The sequence below is a fragment of the Siphateles boraxobius genome, unplaced genomic scaffold, assembly GCF_051911475.1.
Source record: "Siphateles boraxobius isolate OS27281-9 unplaced genomic scaffold, OSU_SipBor_1 68, whole genome shotgun sequence".
Classification (NCBI taxonomy): Eukaryota; Metazoa; Chordata; class Actinopteri; order Cypriniformes; family Leuciscidae; genus Siphateles; species Siphateles boraxobius.
In genome coordinates, this window is record NW_027509195.1 from 6,768,895 (window position 1) to 6,783,143 (window position 14,249).

At 36.0% G+C, this 14,249-nt stretch overlaps 1 protein-coding gene across 2 annotated transcripts; it reads left to right on the forward strand.

Annotated features, from left to right (window-relative positions):
• Window positions 1-384: 384 nt before the first annotated feature.
• Window positions 385-13,607, forward strand: commd7 (COMM domain containing 7). 2 transcript variants are annotated; one of them, XM_077214220.1, is made up of 9 exons: window positions 385-545; window positions 1,467-1,520; window positions 2,068-2,170; window positions 2,859-2,915; window positions 3,014-3,051; window positions 4,203-4,293; window positions 4,395-4,444; window positions 12,768-12,816; window positions 12,930-13,607. In XM_077214220.1, exons 1-9 carry the CDS (start codon window positions 462-464, stop codon window positions 13,004-13,006), a joined length of 603 nt encoding a protein of 200 aa, XP_077070335.1. In that variant the 5' UTR covers window positions 385-461; the 3' UTR covers window positions 13,007-13,607. The 2 variants fall into 2 exon arrangements, with proteins under 2 accessions (XP_077070335.1, XP_077070336.1); XM_077214221.1 differs by having other exon boundaries at window positions 386-545; window positions 1,470-1,520.
• Window positions 13,608-14,249: the final 642 nt, after the last annotated feature.

Below are 14,249 nucleotides of genomic sequence, written 5' to 3' on the forward strand. Positions count from 1 at the left end.
AATAATAATGATAGCCTTATTGTTTTACATAGGAGATACAAACTATACAATTGAAAATATAAGCAATATTTTGAATAAAAACACGAAATGTTATTATGTGGGACCTGATGTTTTGCAAAATAGCACTACATTAATTTACTGGGTTATTTTATGCTGCTGCCCATTTAAGGGTTAAGATCATGGCACATACTTTATAAAGCCCAAATGAGACAAAATATAATCAGTTACTTTAAAGAAAATAATATTTACGTATTTTGTCCGCTATGATCGTTTACTTAACGCACACAACAACTTTATCATTATCACTGCACTACAAACATGTATGACCACACGTGCTCAGGGCACGCTAGTCTGAGAATATCGAAAGTGCTGCGTTAAATCGTTGCCTGAGTTAGCAGCGGAAGTGTGGAAGCAGATGTGACAGTTGAGTGTGTGAACAACAGCGGAGCTGCAAGAAAACAATGTTGCAGTTGCATTTCACGAATGATACTTTACCCGACAATGTCAGCACTGACTTTCAGAATCTGAATAAATTCAGTGAACAGGTAGGAGTTCAGTATGCTGGGAACGGAAAGTGTTAACTATAATCCTAAATAATGAGTTTAATGTATTGGTGATCAACAGATTCTGTGAATAATTAAACTGATGTAAATAAACGGGTCTATCGATCATCGCGCCTTCAGAAATAAGTCACCTAATGTCTCGCTTAATACATATATGTAGCTATATACATGTGTGTATAATGTGTTGTTGTCAAGTGATGATATTACATTACCATAACACTTAGCATTAGCATAAGTAACCTGAGCTCCTTTAGTGATGTAATGCATTTTACGCGTAACTTACTAAACTTCAAGGCAACTATTTAATATGATTTACCGTATATTTTTGTATTTAGTGTATTTCGACACTATAACAATTATACGATATCATACCGTTGATAATAGGCACTCATTTTTGTTTTGTTGTGAATATTTGAGGAAACAGATTGACTTCTTTTTAGCATAGTAGCATGCTTAGTAGCATAGACACAATTATGCCTTTCTTTCTTTCTAATATGTATTTGACCACTGCTTAAGAGTTGTATGCAACAATCAACAGCAAACATACATTACACTACCAGCAAAGTTTGAACACACTAGAACACACTACACTTGTGATGTTAAAATATCTAAAACATTTTTGCTAATATTTTAATGTTTTTAAATGGGTGAGTTGAACAAGATGAACAGTAATGGGAAAGCAGCAAACACAAGCCTGGTGTTCAATTCTGGTTAAAGTGAATTAAAGTCAAGTTGTGTCCAAACATTTGATTGGTAGTGTGCATTTATGTGCATGTTTCTGCACGCTACTTACTGCACTTATTTTGTCTACTGATATACCTTAATTTCAGCTTTTCACCAAGATAGTAGATAATACACCTACAATAACCTACATTCAAGACCAATAACTTTACTTCCCTGCAGCAGTTCGTGAGTCTGACAGAGATCTTATACCAGTTCCTTCTAGAACCCAAAGAGGTGAGGCAACACTCCCAGATTACATCTCTGAAAATTTATTTCTCTGTTAAATCATTGCCAGGAAATGCAATAAAGGATAAAATGTCTACCTTGAATGCAGCCGATTTGGGTAAAAGTGTCTACCAAATACATGAATATATGAAAAAAAACGATAAAAAGGGTTAACAGAAAAGAAAGATTGATTATGTGAACATTTGTGATAACCTGTTAAATGATAGTGTGAAATGATTCTATTTGTAGTTAAAGGGATAGTTCACCCAAAAAAATGAACTTTCTGTCTTCATTTACTCACCCTCAAGTTGTTCCAAACCTGTATGAATTTCATTCTTCTGCTGAACACAAAAGAAGATATTTTTAAGAATGTCGGTAACCAAACAATTGATAGGCCCCATTGACAGATGAAGTAGAAAGAAATTCATTCAGGTTTGGAACAACATGAGGGTCAGTAAATGATGACAGAATGTTCATTTTTGTGAGAACTATCCCTTTAAGAGGATTTATAATCACACCCAAGTAAAAGTTGAATATTTGTATTTTTCCTCTTCAGGCCGAGAGGTTTTTGCATCAGCTGACAGAGTTTGCTGGAGAGAATGGGATGAGTGCAGGGCCACTGAGGGCTCTGATGAAGAGTGTCCTCCTCCTACCTCATGGTAAAACATTCAGGAACCTGAGCTTGAACAGATCGAGCACCTTAATCTGAATTTCCACTGTTGAATAATGCGCTCCCCTTCTGCTGGTGATAACATCTAATGTAGACGCTTAGCCTGACCCCAGCACTAATTTAAACAGTGAAGGCTATGATCCTAATCACAGTGAGTGATTGTTCACTGTATTTTACACCAAATTGCTGCATTATGCGTCTAGAGGATCCTAACATATGCAAATAGCCCTTGTTGCAAATTGCCCTTGGGAATCTGGACCTAATGTCACATGCAGACTGCCCGACCCTACCAATCAGTATGCATTGGTGTGCTGCTACATTTGCATGCAATGACTGTCTTGCTGCCTGTGCTTTTAGACATTAGAATGAAGATAAACGTGGCAAATTACTAATCATACAGATGGGTGGAAATGATCAAAGTGGTAGTGTAGAATAATATGCATCAGAAAGACGTACAGAAATGTATAGGCTGAGTTTTAAAAAGCTTATAGTGAGCTGTCTAAGTAGGCAGCATTTTAAGGCATTGCATATAAGTAATTTGACTGATACATAGATTCACATTGGTATGCTATCAAGGTCCATATAAGTTATAATGCTGCCTATTTAGTTCACTAGGCTTTGGAACAGAGATATAATGTGAATATAGAAACAATGTTAATGTCTTCCTCCCTTTTTAGGTGCTTTAAAAAGAAACCTAACAGATGAACAGGTGAAGGTGGACTTGCTCTCATTAGGTAAGAATCAATCTTTCCTCTCTGCCATAATCTGTACATGTTTGATTATGTTTCCCATTAGTCAATATTTAACAGTGTGATCTATTGCTTAATCACAGGACTAAATGAAGAAAAGGCCAGTCATTTCTCTGACCAGGTATGACTTAACATGAGCAGGACGCCTAAGTTTACTTCACTATATTACAATTAAATCCTAATCTAATCATGACAAACTATATATCGTTGGAAAGGTCTAAGACTCCTAAATATATATTTTAGCACTGTTTTCTGTTACAAATTATGTAGGAACAGTAATAGGTGAATTTATGACAAGAGTTCACCTCAAAAAAATCTACATCATAACAGGAGTTCTGACCTTTATCAGAAAAAGTCAACTCGGACACTTTTAATAATTGAAACTTTTTCATGCTAAAAGTTCATAATTAAACATATAATCTACTTTTTGTCTCTAAAAAATGATAAAATAATATATTCATATAAAAAGTATAATATATATATTATACTCTAAAATATAATATTATCTTTTTTATCGCTTTGTTTAATACATCACATATTTTAGTTATCATAAATTAGGTATAATTTGAAAGCTTACGAACTCAGAATTCATCCTGTGAAACCATTTTGAAATTGGACGTTGCGTTACCATAGAAATGGTACTTTAAATTCTTTTATCGGGCTCCTCCCCTTTTGGGCGTCATCATGTTTCATAATTTATGATCAAAACCTTTTCTAATCTTGACAAAACACATATTGTCAGAAAGGTCTGAGTCTCAAGGTTCCATATTTTGTGACAGAAGTGATATTTGGACAGAAATGTATTAATTTGTTTACGGCAGAATGCATACATTTAAATTCAATGGAATGTATGTCACCCGGTGGCTATTTTTGGTATTACGCCTAAACAAAATCCAATGGGAACTTCAATTTTTGTGATATCAACTTCAAATTTGGACCACAACTTGATTAGATGTATGGCTTTGATTTTATAGTAATTGTTGAGTAAAATATATATTTTATATAAAAGAAAAAAATTTAAGTACAGTATATTTGATTTACTGTACATTTAAACTTCCATAACTTTTTCTTACTTTGCTTTTTCACAGCATTCTTGAATTACAACCATTTAAGTTTGAATAGTGCATTTTAATGTCCATTTTCAAAAAGGGGGGTGACAGTTAAGGGGTTAAGCCATCATGGGTGAGTTATTTTGGTGCTTCTGTTGTTTCCCTGCGGTTGTTGATATGTATGACTAAGATTCAGTACGTCTACATCTTCCATTTATTTCAGTGGAGTGTCCACTACCCTGTTTTGTCCAGGCTGGCTGTGGGACAGACACTAATGGTCAACCAGCTTGTTGACATGGAGTGGAAATTTGGTGGTAAGCAATCAATAAACATTTGCTTTTAAACCTATATCATTGTCAATGCAAATAAGAATATAAATAATATGTGAATACTTTAAACACATAATCTTTTGCAGTTACTGTTGGTACAAGTGAGCTGCAAAAGACTGGAAACATTTTTCTACAGGTAAACCTCTTACATTTTTTGAAAGTCAGAGCAAATATTCACCGATAGATTGATTTTAAGGTACATTTAACCTTTGCTTAATGGTGTAAACAATGGTTGATTTTTACTTTCTGGAGAAATTGATGATAGTTGCTGAAAGTCAGTGTCAGTCTTCAGATTTTGGGGAGTTGGAGTTGACAGATTTCCCCAAAAATGTCATTATGTATGTGTAATACTTTTTTGGTCAATGGTAGGAGTTGTTGGGGAAGCAAGAGAACTTACACAAACTTTATTTTACATCTCATTCAATAATAAACAGAAAAGGCAGCTTTTCAACTCCACACTCAGCTCCGCCCAATTTTGCAGGAAAAAAAGAAAAAGGTTTAGATGAAGTCGTGTTATTCTTCTGTCAGCTCACTTTCTGATTTGGTATTGTATCATTTCGTTTTCTTGTGATAGTCTAAAGAGTGCGTGCGCGTTTGTCCTCTGGGTTCCCCACACACCACAGGATTTCTGATTGTAAATATTCAGCATGTTAAATATTTACGATTTGAGATCAGTGCAGCTCTGACATTCTTCCGAACAGATTTAATCACTCTAAATACACCTCACACCACAGGATAATCTGTAGAACCATCAAGATAATCGGGACTTTACCTAGGATTGTCGGAAGGGGAGAATTGGGCCCAAAATTGGCCCGATTATCTTGTAGTAGTGTGTGGGTGCCTTTAGCAAGTGGCTTATCTATACCTGTCACTGAGATAACTAAACAGGTGTTAGTTATTAAACAATTGACCCACTTTCTTACCGCTTGTCTCCTGAGCTCTCTCTACTGTTAGGGGATTTACAGTTAATGACCCAAGGACCATCAATTATTATTTAAGACCAGGAGTTAAAAGTGTAGTCAATTTAAGACAAGAGTCAGAATTATAATAAATCAAAGAAAATTTTTACTGAAGACAGTTTCATCATAGTTTCATTGCCGTTTCATCAGGCAGAAGTCAGCTTCAAGACTCAAGGAGTTCGTAGGCCGTCCCACTTAAAGTTAAAAAGATCACATCAATTATACCCTTCACCAAGGTCTAAGCTACATCATTGCTTCAGGTTGAGGGATTCTGATTGGCTAAGAAATAGATAAATACACATTTTCCATACATGGATAGATAGACTGAAGCATATCTCCATCGATTATCGGCTGGATTTAGGCACGTCGTGACCTTCCAGGTCACAGATCTGCATTTCTAGTCGCCAGATGATGTTAATGAAAACAAGTCAGTCCATCTCCAAAAAATGCCACTTGTTCCTTAACCTGTAACCAAATACTAACACACACAGAGACACCGCTCCTTCAAGGTTGGATTTGGTCAGGCTCTAACTATAAACAGGAGACTCTTCCCAATACATCCAGATAACATGTTCTCTACACCATTAAATTGATCCTTATTATTAGACATTCGAAGCATTTGGTATTAGATTGTTTTTGTCACCAGTTTCTGTACCAAATCTGAAAATACATTGAATTACACATGGTAGGCACATCAACACCAGGAATCCTATCACTATAGTCTTGAATGTAAAAACAATATGATTTACCCAACATTTTACACACTCCTCCTTTCTCAGCAGTTAACATGTCTAACAGTAATTTATTCTTTATAACAGCATCTCTGATTTGTTTCATTTCATCATTAAACATTGTCAAATCATTCTCAGTGCTGTTTGCTATTTCCAACACAGTATAGCCCACATGAAAAATAAAATAATAGACCATAAAATTAAACATACTGAACATAAACCTAAACTTTGTAAAAAAAAAAAAAAAAAAAACTCATTAGCCTTGTTACTACACCAAAATTGTTATAGTTTGAACAAGAACTGTCCGATTTTTCATAATCTCCTAATAACTTCATTAATCTCCCGGTTTGATGTCATGCATTGGTGTATCAGCTGCTTTTCCTTGAGCTACTTTCACCTGAACATAAATGTTAGATAGGAGAGAAGACATTTCTTTTCAACATGTCATGTTTACACGCACAACTCGGTTGATGGCACTCGTTGTTTAACCCCTTCCATTCCCATAACTGAGTTTTCTGAACAATATCCAAGGCAAACCTTTTTTCTTTTCTTATTTTCACACAAAAGTTATCATCCCCCCTTTTGATGCAAGGTCCAACCCGTGCATCAATTTAGCATAGTTGTTGAAGAAATCTTTCGTTAAATAAGATTTGCCATCAACACCAAACCATCCAAACTCCGTCTTTAATACTGCAGTCAAATTTCCTTCAAACAGACTTCTCTGTGTCTGAATCAATATACTGCATGCTCTGTAAGGAGGCAGAAAAAACAAGGTTACTTTCAGATAACATGTTACACACAATCTCCTTCGTTTCTGTGGCATCAGCTTTTCAGCTGCGTCTGCCCTGCATTTTCTATAAAAAAAATAAAAAAAAAATTGTAAAAAAAATGTTATGTGCTGCGCATTTACAAATAGAAATTTGATCAGTCAACAAAAATAGCATCCATCAAATTTGATATTAACCCAGCATGAAAGATAGGTCTACCATCTGACCACAGGCCCAAAATCATAAGCGAATTACTCCAAACTCTAAACAAATTACGATAATCTGTGTAAAATGTCACACATTTTCCTTTCATTAATTTCCAGGCTTCAGTTAAAGCCACAAAATCAGCTCCTTAAAGGTGCTCTAAGCGATGTTGGGTGACTTCTTCTTGTAGATGTTCGAAGTATTGTCCAAACAAAACGGAGGCTAGCTAGACCCTCCGTCCTCCTCATCCGCGCACTAATCCCCCAAATCCTTCTTGTCGGCTATTGGCTGGAGCAGTTTGTTATGTTTCGTGGTGCGGGTTAGCCCAGCTTGTTTTTGTTGCCGTTTGTGGAGCCTTGGGTGTCTGCAGAGACCGAATTTTTTTACAGTGTGTTAAGGGGACAGGCAGCTAGCGGATAGTGAGGAGGTGTTTTCTGTATGTGACAAAAATGTTTGTGCCTAAAAAACGTGTGACATCCCTTAGTGCACCTTTAAACAGAATAATGGTGGACAGTGGTCACTGTCTATCTTGTCCAATTCAGAGGCACAGCCAACTACAAACAACATATTCTCACAGTTTTCAAGTCTTGTGTCTATCCGGTCAGGTCATGGTGTACAGACATAATCAATGATAGTCAAACAACAGTGATGTTCCCATCCTCCTCCTTTGGTCACCCACTAGCCTTTTAAAAATTTGACTGGGCTCTCTTGATAATTTTATGGTGACTTAAATGGTCACTTTTTCAATGCAGTCAAGTCTATCATTTTACATTTATCATTCTGATCACACATAGTTGACTTTAAATTTCAACTATATATTTCCTCATAATTATAGACAAGGGTTTTTAACCCATCATGGAATCAATCTACAACTTCCCAATTCCAATTTACATAAATACTTAAACACATTAATTCAGAGTAATTCAAAAAATTACTCATTCCAGAGGTTAATGACACAATATACACACACACATACGAAACATACAGTCAAGTCACCATCACACACACTCATACTAAACACGCATGACTATAAACTGTTCATAGTCAAGGTTTTTTATAGCAGTTAGCTCTAAAAAATATTTATTTCACATTTTTCTTCAGGTTTTACCAAATTTTACATGATCTCTTGACCAGTTTCAAAGCATGTCTGTTCATTATTCATTTGATTTTAGAAAAGTCAGCTGGGTTGTTTTGGTTCTTTATCATTATTTTGTTTAAGCTTACTTTAGAAGACTGATGACAGAAAGACAGAGTACTATCCCTTCCTCCACTTAGGCAGTCTCTCTCACTATAAACAAATAATCTTTTCAACAGCCTCACAAGACTGTAACTCAGACCAAATGTAATATTTAATTAATTAAAATAACCTTTGACCATTCACCTTTGTTATCCAGACTTTTTCTTGAATCTACAAAAGCTGTCTTCATCTTTAGCCACCACCATGTCTAACGACCTTCAGCAGTTAAAACTATGTTATAGACATATTCGTTCAAAATCAACTTCTATAAATTTTTTTCTTGCCCATAAGGCAACCAACATCATAAAAGGTTTTGTTACTGTCTCCACACCAAATAATGAAAATCCCCTCATTGTCTCAGCTGGCTTTTGAAAGCCCATTCCCATTAGCTCTTTATCTATAATCTCCTACTCTTCAGGGTGTTGTCCCCTGGCATAGTTGCAGACACTTGTCATAATCAAAAACAAGCCATGCAATGAATGCGGTGAGTGAGTGGTATGGAGGAACTCACATTTCTGGGTCAGACTGTCGTAACTTCTCACAGCTCATCCCCTCTTAATGATTTAATGATGATGCTGGCCTCACAGTCATCCACTTGTCTCACACCTTTAGGTGTGGCACACACCTTGCCTATAGTTTGATCACTGTGAGCTCGAAAACGGCTCCAACTTACTGCACACCGTTGAAGCAGTGTGTCATGAATCCCCAATCATGAATCCCCCCCCAGTGTCGGATTCAATCACACAATAGCCGAATTATAATCTTCATCATTATCATTGGCAGCACATTCATTTTCTTAAGCTGCACGGAAAATCACTCAACGTTCTCTAAGTTGTTTTCACAGAGTTTTTGTTTACTTTAGTCACATTTGTCAAGGGAAATGATCCCCAATCCATAATTTCCTTTACTTGCTATTTTGTAAAGCACAGTTATTCATAAATAGTCCCATAAATTCTATTATAAATTTTATTTTCATAAAATTGTTTATTCAATATATTTATTTTCACCTATCAAATGCTTAGTCTACAGATACTACATTATTGTCTCAGTCCCACTTATCACTACTGTTTTGCAGAAACCAAAATATCGTAATACTTATATCTCAATCCCCTAGTTTACACAGACAGTCTTATAGCTGCTTGCTACTTCAGTCCTTATTATATAAATGTAAGTTTTCTAGACATCTAATGTCATGCATCCATTTACTGGATGAAAAAGTAAAAACTTTTTTTTCTCCTGGGAGTTCAACTTATTTTATCTTTGCACTCTGCCTCCTCTAACCATTACATAATTATTTGCTTACAATCCACACACACATCTCACACAACAGACATCAGACAAAACACCGGTTCATCATATTGATATTTTTTGCGCATTTTACTCCGAGATTTCCCCATGGTGGTCAGTATTCTTCTGTGGATTTTCAGTTTTCTGTGGATTTCCCAAATATAACTCTAGACGTCTCTAGAGAGATCAATTTTCACTTCAATTGAAAAATGTGAGCACTCACAACTTGCTCACAAATTTGGTCACAAGACCATTGGAGTTTCCCCCACCACTACAGCAGTACCGTTATCTGTTGTACAGACAACAGGATTATCTGAGCCCACCAGGCTAGTAATCCGTACTGTAAGGGGTATACAGTCAAAGACCCAGAACCAGATATGAAGAATGAAGACCCTGAGTCAGAATTATAATAAAAGAAAAGAAAAGCTTTACTGAAGATAGTTTGCAGTTTCATCAGCAGAAGTCAGCTTCAATACTCGCACAGGAGTTCGTAGGCCGCCCCGCTTACAGTTACAAAGATCACAGCAGTTATACCATTTCCAAGGTCTAAGCTACGTCATTGCTTACAGGATGAATGATTCTCATTGGCTAAGAAATAGATAAACAGTAATTTTCCACACATATACAGATAGACTGAAGCATCTCTACATCGATTATGCAGCTGAAGTTAGGCACGTCGTGACCTTCCAGGTCGCAGATTTGGGTTGCTGGGCGCCAGCATGCCCAGAAAAACAACTCAGTCAATGTCCAATAATGCCAGTGGTTCCTTAACCTGTAACCAAGAAGACTAACACACACACCGACACACAGCTTTTCCAAGGTTGGAATTGGCCAGGCTCTCACTATAAACAGGAGAGTCCTCTGAAAACATCAAGATAATGCGTTCTTTCTCTCAAGGATAGCTAAACTTTAGTCTAACTGGAAAGTAAGGCTCTAACAAAGAAATGACCCCTATATGTTTTAACACGTTGAAGACCTTTCTCAATCACAAAACAAGTCCCTATTTTATTTCTGAAATAAGCAAGCACTGTTACTGCATTCAGATAACAAATACTGACATTACAGAATACATGAAAAGAACATTTCAGTAATCACACTGTTAACTTTTATAAAAAAGTAAAATCCAGAGAAGTCATTCAACTCATTTGATATTTAGAAGGAAAAATATTGAGTAATACCTTAATTATAATAAATCATTACATATACATTGAAGCAGCAGTGGATTCCAATCCACCCCCTTCAGTCCTAACCAGACTAGTAATCCGTACTAGTCTCAGTGTTCCCTTGATAATCCGTACCAGACAAGTAATCTGTAGTAGTCACAACAAAGTCCCTTGACCATCATGAGTCTTTCTCTCAAACAGGTATCAATAACAATCTAGACTTTATCTCTTACCAGTTTTAGCTTACGCCACTTCAGTTCTTTTGATGAAAGAAGCCCTTGCGGTCAGCCCCTCTCTCTCAAGTTTGTGAGGTATGACTGGAACTGCTCAGTCCAGGTTGCCAAACACCGTCCGCTCTCGGGTCCGAGAGGCACATCCAAGGAATCCTGCCGACAACGCCAAATTGTGGTGGCAAACAAATTTACATCACTGAATATGAGACAAACATGTACCAATTGTCTTTTTAGGGTATTTATTTTCTTGCAAGAAAAGGCCAGCGGTCATACAGTCATATAGAATGGCTACAGAGTTTGACCATGAGAGGAGGGCATCCTTCTTTAGTCCTTATAGTCCTGACTCCCCTTAATCTTTTGACCTTATTTTTTTTCTCTTCTCACTGATCTACTTTCAAACCCACATTAACACCAGAAATTTCTGTCACATATTCTTTTTTTTTTACACCTCCTGAGTGGGCATTTACAGTTATGGGCTAAATTGCCCTGCTGACCACAATTAAAACACTCTCTGTTACCCGGTGGATTTGTATCAGCCTCAACTACAGCAGCAGAAAACTTGCCTATAGTTTGAGCATTATGAGCTTGATAAACAGCTCCAACTTACTGCACACAATTGAGGCAGTGTGTCCCAATCAGGAATGTAAACAGAGCCACTCATTAGCAGTTCTCTGTATTCTTTTGACAGTCTGCCAGTGGCGGATTCAATCACAATAGCCGAATCATTATCATTGGCAGCACATTAATTTTCATAAGCTGCTCGGAAACATTCAATCTAATGGGGTTTCCACAAAGTTCCTGTACAACTTGAGTCACACTTGTCCAAGTTAACGATCCCCAACCCATAATTAATCATTGTAAGCAATACGAGGCTAAAAATGTGAAATTCTTTCTTTGTTTGTAGCCAGTCAAGTATGTTGTTTTTCATGTGTACTCTTCAGTGGTTGTATTTGTAGAAGTAGCCTAATGTAATATCTGTAATATGTAATTTGTGATCACTTCCCCTTTAAAACTTATATGAAACCGGCGACAGGCTTTGGCTCCTCCCCGTATTTTAGTCTGCGTTATTCAGTGAGTTCTTCAATCCGCAGCAGCACAAAGCCAGCGTCAGAAGCAGAGGACGATGTGTGTGTGTGTGTGTGCATTTATTGATAGATTGTTATGATCTTTATTCATTATGTTTTTATTGTTATGATATGTTATTGTTATGGAACAATTCAAGACAGTTTCCTACCCACTGTAAAATTTGGCCTTTTTTATTTTATGAAATTCCTTTCATCTAAATGGCATAAGACTTTATACTCTAGATAAACTCTATACTTCAGTGCAATAAATTTGTAAAATTTGTTATAATCATTTTATGATATAAAGTAAAACACAAAACTATAAAAGGGAGTGGAAATGTCAAATTAGCTAATGAGTGGTCCTCTGCAGCCATCTACTGGTTATTATTTTCATGTTAAAAGTGTGTTTGTTTTTCCCTCAGGTCATGTAGATCTTGCAAATGTAGATCTTCTTTAAAGTTAATTTCCCTGTGCAAATGTAGTTACTACACAAAATAGTGTTTAAAACATTACGTGTCTTAAACATATATATATATTTCCCACATATTACCAATCTAGACATTTACAGCAAGTTTGTATTCTTAATGAATATTAGCTGGTTATTTAAAATGATTCGAAATTATTTCAGTATTCAGGGATTGACTTGATTAGTGTAGAACATACTGTATTGTTCATACCTACCCTAGTAGAAAAACAATATATAAAAAACATTTTTTTAATTCATACCCACATTGGAGTGAGAACCCCCCTAATATTGAAGTCCTAGAAATGCCCCTGATAAGGCTCATGATTCATTAAACTTTTTTTCTCACAGCTGAAACTGGTGATCAGAAAAGGAAACACAACAGAAAATGTGTACATGGGTGAGTTTACTTCAAATTCATTGTCTAAGTTGTTATGCTGTATTTGATTCAGCATTTTCAGGATACATGTGATGTCATTTTTTAATAGTTCTGTTTGTGTCTCTCCACATTAGAGCTGACTTTACCCCAGTTCTATAACTTCCTTCATGAGATGGAGCGTGCCAAAGCTAGTATGGACTGCTTCAGTTAACGGGGTCGAGTTTCCCTGTTTTCTTGTTGACCAGTAAAGATTTGTAATGATATTCCCATACTCTCAAAATATTTCAAGAAGAAACTTTAATAATTCACTGACCTGATTCAGTTGTGTGTTTGTTTGTGTCCAGTGTGTTTTTGTTTGAGACAAAGATCACATTCCACATTGATGCTCTTAATTGATGATCTTCTGTTTATTAAACCTTTAATCAATTTCTTCTGTAATGGTGTTTTTTTTCTCTCTCTTCAATTTAGTGTTGGATTTCATATTTTGTTACCTGAAATCAAACCATCTGCTTACTGTAGCCTATAAACAGAAGAATTAATACAGTACATTACACTAATATTCATTTATTTTGGAATGAATACAGAACATAATTAGTCAAATTTATGTTTTTTGTTGTCCTTGGTATTAAAATATTTAGGTAAGAATTTAAAAATATTTTTACTTCTACTACTACTACTAGGTGCTGCAGAAATGTATTCATTTTGCTGTCAGCAGACATATCCGATGTGAAAAGTGATTGCTTATATCAAAGAATTTCATGCTTTACATAGAGTCAGATTGATGTAATAAATTAATTCTCTGTTAAATATGAGCGCTCTGTTTTGTGGTATTTGTGTCCTGGAGCAATTTAAAATCAAGACCGGCAATATCAGAGAACATACCCAGAGGCTGTGTAGATAAATCATGGGACTGATTTGTCCTTACGCATGTCATTGTTTCCCTCTCTTTGAGCAGTGATATTTGCATTCTTTTCATTCTCAAAATTCTGGTTCATTTTCTTTCATTTTCATTCTCCCAATTTCTTCAATTATTGACGGACACTCTTCTCTCTGCATGTCAGTGTATGCAGACCATCTATGAGCCATTTAGCACAAGTTTCTCCACAACTTGTGGTACGTGTCTGGAAAATGGTGGCACTTGTTTAGCCAACATTTTCATAACAATTTGTAATTGTTTTATGTTTTGGCAAATTAGTGTTGAATTACTATGAAGTTGTGCAATCTCCTTATGCCGCACTCAGGGGTTAGGTTTAGGGGTGGATCATCATTACATTTTTTTCCCAAAAAATGTCTTTGTACAAATCATATCGTTCAAGCTCTTTTGAAATGGCCAACTTTTTCTCATTAAACAGAGTTAGGACGGTTTTCCCAGGTCAATCAAAGTCCCATGGCAATGCATTGTTGTTACTTTTAGGGGAATTCTTACGTCAAGGAATTCACTCGTAATCCCGATA

Excerpts from the sequence above, each read along its gene's own strand:
- commd7 (XM_077214220.1), top strand. The coding sequence starts at position 462 with ATGTTGCAGTTGCATTTCACGAATGATACTTTACCCGACAATGTCAGC. Across the intron at positions 3,052-4,202 it reads CCAGTCATTTCTCTGACCAG|TGGAGTGTCCACTACCCTGT; the intron begins GTATGACTTAAC and ends CATTTATTTCAG. Across the intron at positions 4,294-4,394 it reads CATGGAGTGGAAATTTGGTG|TTACTGTTGGTACAAGTGAG; the intron begins GTAAGCAATCAA and ends AATCTTTTGCAG.